Below are 18,706 nucleotides of genomic sequence, written 5' to 3' on the forward strand. Positions count from 1 at the left end.
CCCTCAAATGTACTTCTCCAACACAGCAGGAGCAAAATAACTGACGAGGGAGAGTAATGTATATACACAAGTGAACTATTATGTATGCAACAGACTGAGTGAGTGACCGCGGGTGTTGACTGTAGTCGGTGAACTGTCTGTATTACTAGCACTGAAAGGCTGTTTTGGGTTTATTAACGACCCTCGGATAGCAAACACTTTTTATATGATTGAATCCCAATAGAGTGAAGGACATCTACATAACCCAAATGGAATTAAATAAATGCTGGTCTTTCTGTCTCTTCTCCCCTTTAATCATGGCCTTAGTACCCCCCCTCCCCACGCTGCTCCAATCATCTGTTGTGTGTGTGTGTGTGTGTAAAAATATGTGAGAGGATTATTCACCCATTGCCCCTATTCTTACTTCCTGCTTTCATTAAGAGCAGTCAAATTAAAAAGTTACAGGAAGAGCTCAAACTCGAGTCGGACAACAGAATGGATTTACGGAGTATCTTGAAATGTAAAATCTGGTTTTATTTTCCACAAGTAAACTGAAAATAAAGGCTTCTGTGTTAATCCAGTAATTGGTATAATCCGGATTTGTTTAAATCAGCTTCAGTTGAGTTTCCGTTACTGTTTCGAACATCTGGCTCAGATGTTTGGTCACCGATGAACCAGATGTGCATTTTAAATCACTGTCAATGATTCTGGAATGAGAGGGGGCCTATATTTATTCAACGTCTATGCAGCAAAGAGAAGGACTGACACAAAATAAATGGGAAATAATCATTATTTCTTTCTAGGGTCAATTCAGTCTGCTGCAGTGCTGTGACTTTATAAGAATCAAACGTTCTGAGAATTGTACTTTAAAAAAAGCAAAGCCGATTTCTTTTTTTTAGAAGACAGAAATAAGTGCAGAACGACTGCAGATATATCAGCTAATGTTTTGATTTTAAATTGTCTCCGCACTGATGTTGTTCAGTGTGTAAATAAAATATATAATCTGTACAGAATTAATAGAAGAAAAACAATTTTAAATAACTGCCTGGACAGCTGTGGTGTGTTGATGGTTGGTTTCGCTGTCACAAATGGCCAAAATATAAAATCCTGGCTTTTACTGAAGAGAGGAAGACGCCCTGACTGGCTTTTTGATATATGTGTGTCTGTGTGAATGAGTGTGTCAGTTTGTGTGTGTGTGTGTTTGTTTGAATGTGGGGTCGGTCCTGGTGAATTTCTGCTGAGGAACAGAGGGATCAGCCAACACACACACACTCACACACTATACATTACCTGTGAGATTAAATCTAATCTTTATTCATCACTTAATGTCCTTTTTTTTAACGTTGTGACTTTTGTGTTTATTTGGTGTGTGTGTAGCCCTCTGTTCCGTCTTTACGTTCACTGACTTCGATTGGCCCAACGTCTTGACTGTTAATTTCTGTTCCTTTTTTCTCTTTGATTTGTCCTCTTTTTTTTCATTGCCTCTTGGGACTGCTAATAAAATGATTGTTAAAGTGAAACTCCACATTATGCTTCATCCTTCTCTTTTTGTTGTTTCAGGAAAGTGATATTACGAAATATATATATTCTATAATAACATGTTATGAAACATTGCTTTCACTTCCTCTTAACAGCCTGTCCTGCAGATAAATGTGGGAATATTAATTCAGATTCTGATTTATATGTTCATATTCGGGGTTTTTTAGGTTCAGGAATCGTTTATTTTATAACAACTTAAATGTCTCTCGTTCCTAGTGAGCAAGTGACTCCGAGTCAATACCAGATATTTAAAATGCACATGAAATATAAGACACAGCTTTTTTATTTGATTAGTGCTTTTTCGATCAATATATGAATAACTTTAACCAAAAAATTTGCAGTTTTTAATGAAAGTCTCTAATCTTTTCAATAGTTTCCATGTCATGTGAACTTATGACCCCAAATCAATAAAGCATTGTATAACTACACTAGACAGGTAAGACACACCCGTTTTTATTGGATTTTAGTCTATTTCATATGAATGTATGTAAGCAGATTAAGGATTCCTCTTTTTCGAGTGGGTCGCAGATGTGTGAGTGAAGAATTTAATTTTTTTTATTTTAATTTACATTTTTTTGAAAAAGTCAAACTTTTATTTTGAAGGCCCGATTTTCTAACGCTGTGCATGCAGTAGGCGTTGGACTGGAAGTACCGGAGACCATAAACGGTTTTGAAAACTTCTGTCACGTAGTGATCATCTTCTCAATAAAACATCTTTGCCGATGTTTTTTTCGAGTCTTCTGGCCAATCAGAATCAAGATTGTTGCCGGAAGTCCCCACGGAGAATAACTTTGCGGTAGAACTATTCTTTATGCATCCATGGGTACAACTTCAGATAAAAATGAACACATAATGCAATATGACCCCCGGTTTGATGATTGACAGTTCACAGAGCAATGGGAGCTACCTACCCACAATTTAAAGTAATTCACACAGTCTCTCCTCTTTGCTCTTCTCTCTGAGTGGAGCAGCAAGCTGTCAGAACTAAGTGAAAAACAAACAATGGCATAAAATATTATTAATATGTCGGGTAGTAATAGATTTATTTATTTTTTCTGAGAGTGTACCAGAATGCGTAGTTCATATGTTAGTATTTCAAAAAAATCCCCCCACACCCCCCTTCTGCGGTTGGGTTTTCAGCATGTGGGCCTTTTTATGTTATACAGTTCAGCTTTGATTCCATCATCTCATTAAACCTTTTTTAAAAGCATACTTTAGTCTTTGAAGGAATATAATATATACATTTCGGGTCGCGATCTATTGACAAAGGAAAAAGTGGGTTCCGAGGCCAGTTGAGAACCACTGCATTAGAGTGCCCAACAAAGTCATATAAACAACACAAAACAGACAGGTAACAAGTTAACCCTGCAATATTGCTGAGGTTAAAAATTAATATGAAATGGAAGTCCATGAAAACCCTGATTTGCCTTACGGCTACATGAGACATAAAATAGCAGAACCTTGATCACAAACGTGGCGTGGGAGTTGCAATTCAAAACCAAGGCTTTCAAAAAGTGGTCCACAAACTTTCACTTCCTATATACATTGATGGATAAAAGTGGATATTCTGGATTAACCTCATTGTCACTATGTCACACTGATATTCACAAGTACACTGTGGAGTCAACCCAGCCCAGCCAGAACGCCGGGTACACAGGCTCAGTAAAGGTGGTGTAGAAGTTGTGGATGAGGGTCATTGCACCACAGGAGATCCTGAAGAAAGTCATTCTCCCTGCAGACCAGTCCAGATAGACTCCCACTTTGTTGGAGTTGGAATTGTAGCTGGGTAGGATGGTTAAATCAATCTTCATGTGTGCGGGACAGATCTGGTAGCGCTCTTTGGTGCAAAAAAGTCCCCAGGAAGAGTCGTTTTTGCCTAACCAGCATTCGTGACCTTCTCCCTTCCTGCACATGGTTCTGTAGGCGACTCCTATGAAGGCTCTCCCTGTCCACTCGGTCTCCCAGTAGCAGCGCCCCGCCAGCCCCTCCCTGCACAGCACCTGGGTCCAGAAGTCAAACCTCTCGGGATGATCAGGATACGGCTGCTTGGTCCAACGCGTGGCTTTCCTATTTCCCTCGGACAGAGAGAGGTCTCTGTGTGCTGTGTTCGGGTCTAGGGTGAGTTCCTTGGTGTCTGATGAAACAGATCGAGAGTGATAATCAAGTTGTATTTATTTATTTGATGTATTCGATAATTGACTCAAAGAATGTCAATCAATGCCGAGTGAGTGAGTGTTGGTTACTCACATTTCATTGGACCTGGCTGAATCCTGGATTCACCACACTGTTCCACACTAAAAGACAACATAAGACCAGTTTTTTTACACATACGTCACTTGAAAACAATATGGTTAAAACAGTAATTGACCAATTCAACATTTCACTCTTATTCTACTCCCAATGATTGTGTTTGTCTGCAAAGGGTCAGAATCAATGCCGCAGAGATTTTTCAAGAGAGATTTCAACTCATTGTTTTTCCTCCATACCCAATAATACAGCAAAAGGCTTTATAAATATTTTTACATAAAGTGATACATTTTAAAGTTATAAAGTAGAATATTTAAAAGCGGTATCCAAAGTATGAATTTGAAATCATCTCAACCATATTTTAGTATTGCAATGTATTGAATGGTTAAAACGTAACTCAGATAAAACCTCAATGTAATGTTGTCAAATCAAAACAGTAACAGTTTGCACTTTGTTGTAAGGGTGTGTGTGTGTGTGTGTGTGTGTGTGTGTGTGTGTGTGTGTGTGTGTGTGTGTGTGTGTGTGTGTGTGTGTGTGTGTGTGTGTGTGTGTGTGTGTGTGTGTGTGTGTGTGTGTGTGTGTGTGTGTGTGTGTGCAGGGGCACCGTCAGTGATTTTGGGCCCCATGAAAAGATATCACATTGGTTACTTAAACATTTTTTTTCTTAATGTTCTAAAATAGTTTGGGCCCCTGTCAGTCACGGGCCCTTAGAATCGTCCTAACTTTTCACCCCCTTACGGCGTGTGTGTGTGTGTGTGTGTGTGTGTGTGTGTGTGTGTGTGTGTGTGTGTGTGTGTGTGTGTGTGTGTGTGTGTGTGTGTGTGCGTGCGTGCGTGCGTGCGTGCGTGCGTGCGTGCGTGTGTGGCAGCTGACACTGTGAATAGCGGTAAATAAATAAGTGCTAAAGTTTAAAGTGAATTAGCCTGCAGTAAACAACATTAGCATTACATGATGAACAGTGCAATTTGCCAACTGTTTAAGCCACAGCTGAAGCTGTGGAAAACTTCACTTAAGAGAATATAAAAACGTTACATGGAGGGTAAAATTGCTCAGTGTTTTATCCAGCTGAATAAGCTACTGCACTTTTAATACTGAAGCAAAATAAGTTGTGTGTATGCCTTCATGGAGAAGGTGTTAAAAGGAAAAGTGAGAGTGGAAGTGAATTTCTGTCAGCAGCAGAGCTCCTGTCAGTCAGGGGGCGAGGTCAGAGCTGGGCTAGTTACTGTATTCAGAGAATTTACTAAACATACATTTCTTTTCTTTGTATTTATTTTTAAATAACTGTCATAAAGCAGTGTTGAAACCCTTAATCATTGATTGTTTTCAATAAATACATTTTAATCTTAATTTAACATGGTCACAAACATTTGTCATTATATATATATATTTTACTTGGTAACTAAAGTCGACCGTGGGCCCTTTTATGCTTTTGAGCCACTTCCTCTCTAACATCCTCTGCACGTGCGTTGTACACCAATAAATCTGTGATAAGCTACATTTGCTGGCTATTTTGTCATCCTCTACCTGAGTTCATGCAGACTGCAGCGAGGGTCCTCCTTCAGCGCAGACAGCAGCTGCAGGCCCAAGGGTCCCGGGTGGTTGTAGCTCAGGTCGAGCTCTTTGAGACGGGAAAAGTTCAAAGCAGATGCCAGAAAAGTGCAGCCTTCCTCTGTCACGCTGCAAAAGGCCAACCTTCAAAACACCAAGACATTTAATCCAACTGATCTCCGTTATCAACAACAGTAACAACTGACTTTGCATGTTTGGCTCTGTTCAGTATTCTGCTGTTAAATAATTCATCTGGAATGCAATTTCACTCAAGGCACTCACATGAGTATTTCCAGTTTACAGTGAGGACTCCCCAGTCCTACAGAGAGCTCTTTGACTCCAACATCCATGAGGTCATTGTGAGAGAGGTCCAGTTCTTTCAGCTGGTTGGTGTCTGAGCTGATCACAGAGGCCCAAACCCTGGCGCTGCGGTCTGTTAGGTTGCAGCTGTTCAGTCTAAACAAACAGAAAATAACCTGCTTGATAAAAACATCTTTATTTGACTTTCTGGGATTTAAAAAGATATACTTATTGTTGGGTTTATACCTTAGTTTCTCAAGTTTGCTGTTCTTCAATGTATCAGAAAGCACTAATATTCCATCATCTGTGATGTTGTTGTTGCCTAGGTCCAGCTCTCTGATTTCGGATGAGTGGATGCCCATCTCCAGGATTTTACAACAAGCAGCCGTAAGATGGCATGCATTTAGACTGCAAGAAGAAAGTGGTATGAGAAAGGGAAGTATAATGTAATCACAAAATGTCCGGGATCTTATGGGGGCACAAGCTTCCCAATTTTAAACAACTGCAATGTGAAACGCCACCTAACATCATGCACATTTAAAATGCATTACCAATTACTCCATTTGGAATAAGGCAAAGTTATTGATATTTCAGGTCAAAAAGTTGTTAAAAACATGTCCTTTAAGTTACTACCTATTTCTTACTGAGTCCACTGATGAAAGCCCTTGCATTTACAATACATTCCCTCAGAACATTAGAAGCACACTTTCTTGAACACACTTACCCTTCAATGGTGGCAGAAACACAGAAAACGCTTCTGAAAGCTGAAGGGTATTCTTTTCTCAAATGTGTGTTACCTGTATGTTACTACAAGTGACCTCATTCACATTACTCAATTATTCTATTAATTGCCAAAACCACTCAAGTTTCACATTTCCCATTTCTAAATGGAGTACTCTTGTTATCTTCTACCAAAGGAACCTTTTTGTTACCTATTATGTATTAATCGCACAGAGGCAAATATCTTGCTTGAGCTGCCAACCAGTGTTTTTTTCCCCATCATGCAGTTCGTCTCAAGTATATCAGGCCTTACCCGACCACACAGTCTTAGGCTAGTGTTTATTTTTCTAAAGTTTCCTAGATCGCATGTTCTTCATTTCTAAAATAATCCGAGCACTAAAGCTGCGTATCTTTAACATCAGGTTCAAAAAGGACCTTAAGAGCTTGCTGTATGCTTTTAGAAATCACTTACTTTGCCACTCTGGCTTTTTTCATGACAGGCAGCAGCCTCAGGAGACCTTCCTCTGACCTGGTGTAGTCCTTCAGTTCGAACACAAGCAGCTCCTTTTCTGATGTCAGTAGAACAAAGACCAGAGTGGCCCACTGCGCAGGAGAAAGTTTGGCTTTGTTGAGACTGCCTGGGCTGAGGTAGCTCTGAATCTCCTCAATGAGGGACTGGTCATGCAGCTCGTTCAGACAGTGAAAGAGATTGAGGCATCTGTCTGGGGATGGGCTTTCTTTGATCCTCTGTTTTATGTGTGTTATGATCTCCTTCCTGGTTTTCGGTTTTGATCTGTTGGTGGTCATCAGGTGCTTCAACAGAGTCTGATTGGATTCCAGAGACAGGCCCAGAAGGAAGCGCAGAAAGATGTCAAAATGTCCTTCATCACTCCGTGAAGCTTTTTCTACCGCTTCTTTGTATAGGATGAACTCTGATGGTCCTTGGAACACGTAGCGTCTTGACGCGGACAGCTTTTTTACCAAGACGTTTTCGTTGTCGTTGTGGAACTTGAGGTAGACATACAACGCAGCAAAGAATTCCTGGATGCTCAGATGCACAAAGCAGAACGTTTTCTCCTCGCACAGTGTCAGCTGCTCATTGAAGATTTGTGTGTAGACTCCTGAGAACATGGACGCCTGGGAGACATTAATACCGTCCGAGTTGAGGTCGCTCTCGTAGAAGATCAAGTGGCCCTTCTCGAGTTGCCGGAAGGCCAGTTTACCCAGCGACATGAGCATATCTCCCATGCATTTTGCATTTGACTGAGTTCTTTCAGGAAACCTTTTCCTGATGTCCTCCACGTACAAGAACAAGAAGTGTATGTACATCTGAGTAAGGCTCTCTGGCGTGTCTTTACTCGCAGTCGTCTGCAACTTCTTCTCAAGAACACTCGCCGCCATCCAGCAGAAGATTGGTATGTGGCACATGATGTGGAGACTTCTGTGGGATTTCACATGCACGATCACTCTGTTTGCTAGGTTTTGGTCGCATATTTTCCTCCTGAAGTACTCCTCTTTCTGGGGTTCGTTGAACCCTCGCACCTCTGTCACTAGATCAACAGATTCCATAGGGATCTGACTGGAGGCTACCGGGCGAGATGTTATCCAAACGAGAGCAAAGGGAAGGAGTCTTCCCCGAATGAGGTTGATCAGAAGCACATCAATTGTGGTCATCTGCGTCACATCAGACACTATTTCAGTGTTGTGGAAGTCCAAAGACAGGCGGCTCTCGTCCAGACCATCCAGGATGAAGAGCATTGTGTTATTGGCATTCCTGAAGATTCCTGTCTCATTAGTTTCCGGGAAAAAGACACTGAGAAGTTCGACTAGACTGAAGCTTTGCTTCCTCATGAGATTTAGCTCTCGGAAAGACAAAGGAAATACAAATCCCAGGTTGGTGTTTGCTTCCCCCTCAGCCCAGTCCAGTGTGAACTTATTGGTAGATACGGTTTTTCCGATGCCAGCGACTCCCCTTGTGACCACAGTTCTTATGGGGTGTTCTCGTAGAGGAACAAAGAGCTGATTGCAGTGAATTGATTTCTCCTGGGCCACATGTTTCCTGAAGGCCGTTTCAAACTGTATCACCTCATGCTCTTTGTTGACTTCACCATTTCTTCCCTCAGTGATGTAGAGCTCTGTGTAGATCTTATTGAGAGGTGTCCTGTGTGCATCAGTCATCATCCCCTGTAGCAGGTGGCCAAACTTCCTCTTCAGCTTAGCTTTCAATTCCTCTTGACATTCTTTGATCTTGTCTTCTAAAGGAGGAAATGCTTAAAGGGTTATTTCGAGTTTGTTATATATTCAGGAAATGCACATTTATGGTAAATATGGAAGAGTAGTACTCACTTTGGGGCTTCAGATCATCAGTGATGTCTGCAGTGTCATGGTTCGATGCTTCTTTTGAAGAAACAATAGATCCTGCAAAAGAAGAAAAAAGCCTTAGCCAAGCCCTAAACCCTAGCCTTAGCTAATCCAATGTCTCATATCTACCTTGGCCCGTTGAGGTGATAATGAAGTTCAGATTGGTGATGGTAGAACCAATTATGCAGGGAGCAACCACATTGCCTCCACTCTGAGCGGTGCAGTTGGGTTGGAAATGATAAACCACTTCCTTGTTAGTGTGAAGTAACTCTAAGGGAAGCCATAAATGCAAATTTCAGCAATTTGTTACCAAAACAAATTAGAGTAGTGAATGAATACTGGGGTAAAATTATTATAATGTTTCTACGCAATAAAAAATCTAATTTAGATTAAAATAGAATAGAATAGAATTCCTGGAGTCTGTCATAGAACCAATTGTTCTCTATGGTAGTGAAGTGTGGTGTCCTCTCTCCAACCAGAATGTGGCCCAATTGGACAGACACCCAGTTGAAATGATGCATATAGAATGCTTAAAAAGCAACTGGTGCACAGAAAACCCCCAAAGAGAGGTGCAGTGTCAGCAGAATATGTTTTTACCAGCCACAACCTCAGGATCAGTAAGCGACTACACACACACACACGACACAACCACGCAGACTTGATTTTTAATGACATGTGATTGTTGGCATAGATGTTTGGTGTTCTTTTTCTTTTTCTTTGCAATGTTGCAACACCTTGTAAAACTTGCTTTGTCATTACTATGTTTTTGATATACGGTGATGCCAATAAACCTCCTTTGAATTTGATTTTGAAATCTTAAGGATCGGAACAAACTCTTCTGAAACTAAACCTTTTCCCTTGATGACTTGCAATGTATTGCCCTATGCACTTCTTTTTCTTTATTTTGACATTCTTACCTTGAGGGCCATCGTCTGTTTCATGAGCAACACTCATTTGCTCCATCTTTCTCTCACCAACTTCTTTGTGGTTGCAAGCCTACGTGATTTATTGTAGCTTGTAGAGATTTCCTGTACAGTTCCTGTGATGTATTTCAAGCTAGTTAAAAAAAACGGCATTAAAAAACATAAATACTTTTAGATAAAGATACATGTTTTGTCACGGTTGATATTAAAAAACAGCTTTAGAAGATGAAGTTAAAGCTTACCTGCCTAAATAACAACTGCGATCGCCATCTGATTCAGATGTTGACAGCAGCGGAAGTAGTTATTCAAGATATGAAAAAAACTCTCTTTTGCCTTCTCTCTGTCTTATGGTGCAAAAGCAGGAAGCTGTTTTTTTTATCTGCGCACAGTCTGTCATTGCTGTATTTAGAGGCATCGTGAACAAACCGCAGCTCTTCAAAATGTTTCATTTACTACCAAATGAAAATGGAAATGAAAAATTGATCTCGGAAAGATCTGGCATAAAATAACCAACATTAATACATTTTACCATATTTGCAGTGGGTAATGTAACAACGGGCAAATATCAAGTATTGAATGTAAGTACATATTTGAGATAATTGCAATTGAGTATAATTGTTTTATACCTTCTAACTAATTTAGAAAATATCATAAAAATTGAATAAGAAGGATGCTGAATGCAATCTATATGCAAGCTTGGGCCTACTTTATAGAGCTGATTTAATTTGAAGTACACAGCTCTATTCTAAATAAGATAAGTTTGTTTTGGATGGAAATAATTTTATACAATCTTCAATTTCTTTCAAAGTATTGTGAACTGTGTGAGTCAGTTTTGCAAAAGTCTTAACATACTTCTCTCAGTAGGCAAACACATGAATCTCAACAAACAGTCAGAGCTTCACTGAGCATTGACTCTTCTTGTTCTGGCATCTATCTACCATAATATGGAACAATTCCACATTAAAAACCTACAAATAATGTGTGCTTGGTGTAGGTAGGATCAGTCATGCAATCCCAGTGCAGTGAACAATGGGATCAAAGTTGCTGTTAGAGTTGCAGTTTCTACATGCTGCAGCTTTGCCTGTTGAACAGATGGTGGAAGCAAAGTCCAAGTTGTGCTTTTTCCCTGCTTCACTGTACAGTGCATGCTTTGATTGATATGAGTTTTCAGGGTGGTTAATGAAGCAGACATTTCATTGGACTCGTTTCTTTTCACCTTCCATAAACACGAGTCTCTACATTTCGTCTAATAAATGTGTCTATGCAGCAAATTAGGTGTGTGACATTGGAGGAGAGGTTCACCATTATTCAAACTGAAACAGATTGAAACTGTTCACACTAAAAACACAGTTACTCTGGAAGGTTTCAGTGTATGTATGCCCCTGAATGTAGTTTTAAGACAAACTGAACACACACCCCAAACTGAATAATGATGACTCTTATCACCAGGAATACAAGTGGTCGGCCTAGTTATCTAGCTACAGTCTCTGGTCGACCAATGTGCATTTGAAAAAAATACATGTGTAGAAATGTCTCCAGGCTAAATAACTGGTGTCTTAACACATAGAAGCTAAGTCAAACCCTCAGTTTGTTCGGTGGTCTTGAACACGTAAACATAACAGAAATGTCCTGTCTTCACTTCAGTCAGTTAACCTTTATCTTTCATGTGTGCTGAAAGCAAACAGGAAGGGAAAAAATGCAACTTCTAATGGCCAATATGAACACTAGAAAAATGGCATCAACTGTGACTATTGTTTTTAGATAGAGATTAAAAAAGTCTCCAATCTGAGCAAAAATATACATAATACGCCTTGCAGAGATTGGAGTTACAGAGTCTTTTTTCATTAAGTTTAATAGTCTATAGCTTCAGGACATGAGCTACAGGGTGAGCAGTGTTTTTTTCTCTATTTTTAAGATGAAACAATATTGGACCCAATGTAGGACACATTAAAAATGTTCTCCTTTTTCCGTTTTGAAAGGGAGATTAAGGTTGGCAGTTTGGGTTCATTTGGCATAATATGCTTATGGCTGATGGATAGTGTTCAGTAGACCTGGGTAGGCGCAGGAAGAAGATGTTAAATTTCCAACAGTGCCCTTAAGGTATCTATAACAAGGTTTCTCATATTCAAACATCTCAGTATTAAGAGACACCACATTTTAAATGACTTAGCTCTTTTATCAGGGCTGTGTATGTCAGGTTCAAACATACCATTATATATTTAACCTTGCAGAGCTGACTTGGCACACTGGCATTTCATCAGCAACACCCTGCTTTTCACCCAGTCAGCCACACGCCCGGGTGCTGTCCAACACGTCCACGACCGGCGACAACTGAGCAGTTGGAGGTCAGCAGCTTATTGCTCCAGGGCATCTCGACGGCCTCTTTTTTGAAGGAGGAGAGAGCGTTACTCATTCACTTCCCCCCCCCCAGTCAGATTATTTCTCTAAAGCAGTGCAGAACAGGAGTGTCATGACTCAGCTTTTGGCCCTGTCCACTCTCTCCATTGTGATGATGTAACATATGGCATACTCACCCTGATTAGTCACAACAAAGGAAAAGTCTTGCTTAAATGTATCGAATACTACCGAAGCTCTGATTCCACAATTAGTCTTTCCTGGACACAAGCAGAGCTTCAGATAACCATGGGAGTGTGCTACAAACAGAAATGTGATTAATTGGCTCTGCAGATCGTATCACAGGGCAACACGGTTTTACATTTAAGAATAAATCCCACATGGGTGTATGGCTGCAAGCTGGATCCATGGAAAAAAAGCTTGATAGATTTTCTGTGCTGCTGATTTGACTGGATAGTACTACATATATTCTCTCTGCTTGTATATATTTACAAAGGGAAATAAGGTACTTAGAGATACAAAGATGCAGGCTTTATTTGACTATATTTAACAGTTACAGTGTAGTTATTGGTCTTCCAACAGTGCAATTTACAATATACTGAAGAAATGAAAGATTATGAAGTTGAAAGTGCAGGTGACACAATGGTGCAATTAAAATGCAGGAATAAGTTAACTATACATGTAGAATAGAATAGAAATAATGAAACATGCACAACTTAACTTAAATTAAGCTGCCTAAGTTCTAAATGTGGTATCATCTATTGTAGTCATCCGGTTTCCAATTAGCATTTTCTCTGAGCTTGTACACACCCACATTGCAAGGTGCGAGAACTTGCCATTTTGGAAAGTGCCGAGTTTGTTTTTCACAGCAGGGTGGCATGGGAACACAAGTGATGTCAACATACAGCGGCCATATAGACTTTGTGTGATGAATCAAATGTCTTTTTTGTAATGCAGCATGGAAGAGACCGTTTGAAACAGATTGTTTTGCCTTATATATGATCAGTTAAACAATGCTGACCTCATAACAAGGGGGATTCAATCAGTCATTTACAGGTGACATGTCATGCTTTTCCGGTTATTACCCGTCCCCTTGTGTGTTATGAAGGTTTTTCTGCATGTAAACGGTGTGCAGAGTCAAACCCCTCAAAGTACACCCTGTAGCGAGTAAAACTCTAAAACAGAAAATACCTCCCCAAAACGCCTCGTTGGTGAAACGTCATCATGACGTCATCATCCATTTGATTCTTCCGGGTACGTGCTTACGAAAGCACGTACCCGGAACTAAATGGGCCAATCCGTGGAGCCGTTACGTTACGTCCGCGGAGCCGTTACGTTAAGCCCCCGCTGATTGGTCCAAATTGACCAATCCAAACACACACTCAGTGCAGGCAGCTCTGCTGATCTCTACTCCCTGCTGCAGGATGATAACAGACAGTTGGGATCGCGCGAAATTCTCTCTGCAGATCCATTCTCACAGCGTTTATCAACCTATAAACCTTTTTCTTACTCAATATCAAGGCACACTTATTGTTTTTATTTCGGCTGTGACTTTGTGTGTGTTCAGGTTGAGTTTGGCTGTGTTTGGCTGTGTATCGCCAAACAAGGAATCACGGAGGGGGGGGGGGGGGGGGGGAGCTGCAGCGAGCCGTTTAGTGGAGAAAATGAATACTGCTGAATACACATACTTTATAGAGATGCTGTATGCGAAACCAATGTGAGTTTAGAAAATTGCACAGTATTTTTCGATTTTAGTATACCTCAACAATGGAATTATGATCAGTGGAAATGGCCATGACATCTCTCCTTTAACCTTTCCTCAGTACAATCACCTTCTACTCTTAACTTACTTCCTTATAATTTAAACACATCACGTATAAACAACATCAATACATTGATTATGAAATGTTAAATTCCCAACCCCTTTCCACGGCACAATCAATAGAGACATAGACATAAAGCAGCTGGACTTCTTTTTTACGTCAGACTCAGCTGGGGAACTGGAAATTAAGCTGCTCCAGATGAAGATGGTAACTGTAAATATATTACAATGACAATACTACAATATGAAAAATGGCACACTGATTCTCTTTCTTTCTCTCGCTGAGTGCCTCTTTCTGCTCAAACCATCCAACTTTCTCTGCCTCCCGTGCTTTCACTCCTCTTCCCTCCTCTGCTCCTCTGTCTCTCATCAAGCGGGCAAGGCGTAGTGTGTGGTTGGTGTGAGATAACAAAGGCTGAGGAGTTCACCATTATATAATATGTGTGGAGGCTGAGGAGGTGGAGGAAGAGGAGGAGAGGCAGCAGGGTTAGTAGTATGGAGCCAGAATTGGGTCAATATTCTAGCGCGCAAAACAAGCTACTCACGAGCGAAACATTTTTTTTTGCATGCGCATAAAATGACCCTGGCGCTTTGAGGTGACGTGCATTTGTGACGTGCAACAACATTAACATTAACATTAACCCTTCTGTTGGTCGCTTGTTAGCAGACCCTTCACGCCATGGCAGAGCGAACAGGTACAGGCAGGGCCCATAGTGATAGCCCTATAGTTGAAATCTACTACCCACAAATAAACATATGGACATGGGTTACTCGCGCATCACAGAATGTAAACAACACTGTATAGTGAACGTGTGGAGCTCACACGATAGAGAAAACACCAAGATGAAAAAATCTAATCCATCTCATTTACCGACGAACATTTCTACTAAAGACCGGGCAAAAAGTGGGGTGAAACTATTCTGCACCCCGTGCAACTGTGTGTTGGAGCATAAGAGAAAATCGACGGTGACGACCCACTTTGATTCATTCAAACATTCGAAAATGCTTTCTGCTGCTGCGGACAAGAAAGCCAAACAACTCACGGTCACCGAGGCATCAACCTCCAAAAGCCTTTCGAGGGCTACAAGAAACGAAGTGAGTAGCCTACAAGATTGAAGCTGGTCAGATAACGAACGAGTAAATGAAAACAGAATGAGGCGGAGAAGTGGTTGTGTGTGTGTGTGTGGGGGGGGGGGGGGTGTGTGTGTGTGTGAGATTAAAATAACCCAATTGCTTTTACAATGAATAAACATTGAATGTGTTTAATTGAATAGTAAAGGGGTTTAACGTTAGTGGCAGGTTTTGTGTGAGAGAGATAAATAAGACAGCCCAATATTTAAAAAAATTGTTATTCTTTTTTCCCGCATATTTAGCATATTTCACAACTTTCCGCATTTCGAAACTTCCCGCAATTTCACCGCATAAAATCACATAAAACCCCCGCATGTTTAATCGCATAATCAAGGATTTTAGCCCGCATAATCAAGGAATTTAGCCCGCATAATCAAGGATTTTTGCCCGCGTTTTTCTGGAGGGTCTAATTTACATTAGGAACCTTCCTAACCGAGTGAAATGACCCGGAAGTCCCTCAGTGTCAGCCATGATAAGTACCGTTCGAATTCTCTAGAATGATAGGAAAGGAGGTTTCAAACTTCCTTTATAACCTCCTTTAGTTTAGGAACCACTGGACCTCCCTAACCGAAAGGAGAGGAGAAAATGCTGCCCCACAATGCCTTGCAGCCGCAGCATTTGACGTCACACAACAGTCGGCCGTTCATGGACACAAACGATTATGACGGAGAAATTATATCAAAAGTTACGGTGCTTATTAAGCATTTTAAAACGTATGGGGTAAGTTGCCAAAGTGCTTTGTTTTGAACGTTCATCAGTATTATAATCAAAAAGAGAAATATGAACGTTAGTCTTTACTGAAATGATCAAATAAAGTCAACATTTCACTGAGCTGTGTGGGGTTTGTTCAACTTTTAAAAGATGCTTGAATGGTGATATAGGTGTTAAAGACTAACGTTTATAATAAATACATTTGTATTGATTTTAAGATATTTTCATAGTTCATACAATCATACGTATTGGGATCATTTGTATTAATGTGGACTGGAGGGAGAGGGTGATGAACAAAAGTTTCACTTTTTTATTTCAATTCAACTTTGGTCATGAAGATTATTTCAATTCAACTTTGGTCATGAAGAATATGTTTCTTTGTTGTTCATAAAGCATAAAGCAACAGCATCAGAGCACGGTGCATTCTCTAGATGAGTCCGTCGCTCTTATTATACATCCATGTTGTAGTCCGCTGTATAGAAAACTGTAGTTTCCTCACAGCAGCAGACGCACAAAATGACGTCCACTGGCGCATAATAAACACGTCGGATAGTGAAAGTGAATTCGGATTCTCTGAAGTACCGCAGTCTCTTCTCCTAAATCCTTTTGAATTCTCCTATCCACTATCCCTTAACCCCGTGACCTTTCACTCAGAGGTCAAGGAATAGGAGATAGGGTTAGAATTTACGAGCTGATTTTTAAACTATCCGAACGCAACCACTGACTGTCAGTGTGCTGTTGACTTAGCTATTTAGCTAGCAAACATTAGCTGGGTGATTCTCTGAATCGGTTGCCCATTTTAAATGAAAGGAAAAAAAAAAGTTTAAAGCAATGAATTAATGCATCACAATATAAAACTAAATATATATACATATGTTTAGTTTTAAGATCATTGGTTGTCTTTGTAATGGACAACAAACATATTTGCATGTCCTCAGGTGCACCATAGAGAGCATCCTGACTGGCTGCATCACGGCCTGGTACGTCAGCTGCACCGTCCTCAATCGTAAGGCTTAACAGAGGGTGGGGAAAACTGCGCAGCACATCACCAGGACGGAGTTGCCATCCATGGAGGACCTTTACCCCCAGCGGTTCAGGAAGAAATCCCTCAGGATTCCAAAAGAGCCCCATCACCCCAGCCACAAACTGTTCTGTCTGCTGCCGTCTGGCAGGCGGTACCGCAGCATACGGACTAAAACCACCAGACTCAGGGACAGTTTCATCTCACAGTCGATATTCGATTTCCAATTATTTAATGTAATTGTTTGCCTGTCTGGCCATTGTAATCAGGCTCTTTGAAGATCCAAAAATCCACGGTTTTCTTAAATTACTGATCGGATTGGCAAAAACTTCAGAATTTGTATTGACCGCCATTTAAATGACAGCTTTGTTCTCCCCCAAAAGTGGGCGGAGCCATACTTTTTGCCCGGAAGTGACGCATGTGTTACTTTCATGTATAAGACCGTTAAACACCTGAACTTTTGAAACAACATCCACAACATGGCTGCAATTTAGAAATTATTTATCTAATATATCATATTCAATCACTTGCATATAGACATATCTTATTGCACTATTCCACTATTTCGCTTTTTTACCATTTTTCTTTTTGTATTTACCTGCACTATTTTTTCTGTTTTATTGTGTTGGAGGAGCCTGTGACCTAATATTTTCATCGTCATAACCACACTGTAGCTATGTACGTATGACTAATAAAAGCCTTGAACCGTTATCATAAAATGGCCTCTAGGTTAACTTGTTTCTGTTAACACTGGACCTTCATGTTTCCTACCTATTGTAGGTGCTTACAGCAGACAGTAAATAGCAGATTTCGACAGATACAGCCCACTTAAAAATATATCGTTTCAAATCAAATTCATTGAAATATATATAGCTGTACACTTTACGAATATAATAGTTTTTTAGGGTCTTGGTAGTTCAGGCAATGATCAGCACGTAGGAAAAGGAGGGCAGGATAGGGCTAGTAGCCTATGTTGCAGTGCTCATTTGTCTTCCACATACACACACACACACACACACACACACACACACACACACACACACACACACACACACACACACACACACACAGGCCTCCTTTCCCTGCATCGCAGATTAAGCAGGCTGCACTTCCAGATATGGCCTCATAATATTTGAACTTTCTCAGCATTCCCACGCTGACAACCACACACAAAGATTTTCAAGTCAAATCACCATTTGTGCTCTCTTTCTTTCTTACAGTGACACACACACACACACACACACACACACACACACACACACACACACACACACACACACACACACACACACACACACACACACACACACACACACCCACACACACACCATGTATACATTACTTCAGGGGACATTACATTGACTTACATGCACTTCCTGGAGACTTATCCTAACCTTAACCATAACCAACACATGCCTAACCCTTACCCTTACTCTAACCAAGTCTTCACCCTAAAATGAATGATTCCCCTCATAGAGACCTCCAGTTTGTCCCCATAAGGCAAGCCAGTCCCCACACGTGACTGTGTAAACAGATTTAGGTCCCCACAAGGATGTTAATGCTAGGCCACACACACACACACACACACACACACACACACAGAGAGAGAGAGAGCTGATCTTCACACAGGGACTCTCAAGCTCTACGGTTCCCTCCAGCCCCACCCGCCTGTCCTCTGATGGCCTCCCACTCGCACATTAAACATTTAGTGAGGCACTCTGGATCTGTGTGACACAATCTTTTAGCACCGCTAAGCTACTGTAACAGCCCTTACTCACTGTGGAAAAAACATAGGTGCATGCTTGTCAGTGGAAACCTGATACAGCAGTCACACTATTCCCTCCTCTACCTATCCTTATTTCTCTTATGCACATACACGAAACGCCAAAGGGAAAAATCAGTGGAACAGAAGGGCCCTGCTGTGTTGAGAGCAAGACCTGCATTAATCAATATTGATCCCTGGAGTGTGTGTCTGTACGTGCGAGTATTTATGCAATGTGTATGTGTTTCTGTGTGTCATAGTTTGCCTCTCTGCTGCAGTGAAGTGTG

General features: G+C 40.8%; 1 protein-coding gene across 5 annotated transcripts; it reads right to left on the reverse strand.

The window, feature by feature from the left end:
* Positions 1–529: 529 nt before the first annotated feature.
* Positions 530–11,929, reverse strand: LOC307023577 (NACHT, LRR and PYD domains-containing protein 3-like). 5 transcript variants are annotated; one of them, XM_079656897.1, is made up of 10 exons: positions 11,827–11,929; positions 9,612–9,733; positions 8,824–8,964; positions 8,680–8,751; positions 6,806–8,588; positions 5,860–6,021; positions 5,596–5,769; positions 5,290–5,457; positions 3,766–3,812; positions 530–3,652 (listed from the first exon to the last, which is right to left on the reverse strand). In XM_079656897.1, the coding sequence occupies exons 2-10, from the start codon at positions 9,655–9,657 to the stop codon at positions 3,123–3,125; spliced, it is 3,123 nt and encodes a 1,040-aa protein (XP_079513023.1). In that variant the 5' UTR covers positions 9,658–9,733; positions 11,827–11,929; the 3' UTR covers positions 530–3,122. The 5 variants fall into 5 exon arrangements, with proteins under 5 accessions (XP_079513023.1, XP_079513020.1, XP_079513019.1 ...); XM_079656894.1 differs by lacking the exon at positions 11,827–11,929 and adding an exon at positions 9,864–9,936 and having other exon boundaries at positions 9,612–9,750; XM_079656893.1 differs by lacking the exon at positions 11,827–11,929 and adding an exon at positions 9,860–9,933 and having other exon boundaries at positions 9,612–9,750.
* Between the last annotated feature and the right edge of the window lie 6,777 nt (positions 11,930–18,706).

Source organism: Notothenia rossii, assembly GCF_949606895.1.
Source record: "Notothenia rossii genome assembly, chromosome: 11".
Lineage (NCBI taxonomy): Eukaryota > Metazoa > Chordata > Actinopteri > Perciformes > Nototheniidae > Notothenia > Notothenia rossii.

Bases quoted from the DNA above. Each gene is read 5' to 3' on its own strand.
- LOC307023577 (XM_079656897.1), bottom strand. From the start codon at position 9,657: ATGGAGCAAATGAGTGTTGCTCATGAAACAGACGATGGCCCTCAAG. The intron at 5,458-5,595 runs GTGAGTGCCTTG...GGTGTTTTGAAG, and splicing joins TGTAAACTGGAAATACTCAT to GTTGGCCTTTTGCAGCGTGA. The intron at 3,653-3,765 runs GTGAGTAACCAA...CTGTTTCATCAG, and splicing joins TCAGCCAGGTCCAATGAAAT to ACACCAAGGAACTCACCCTA.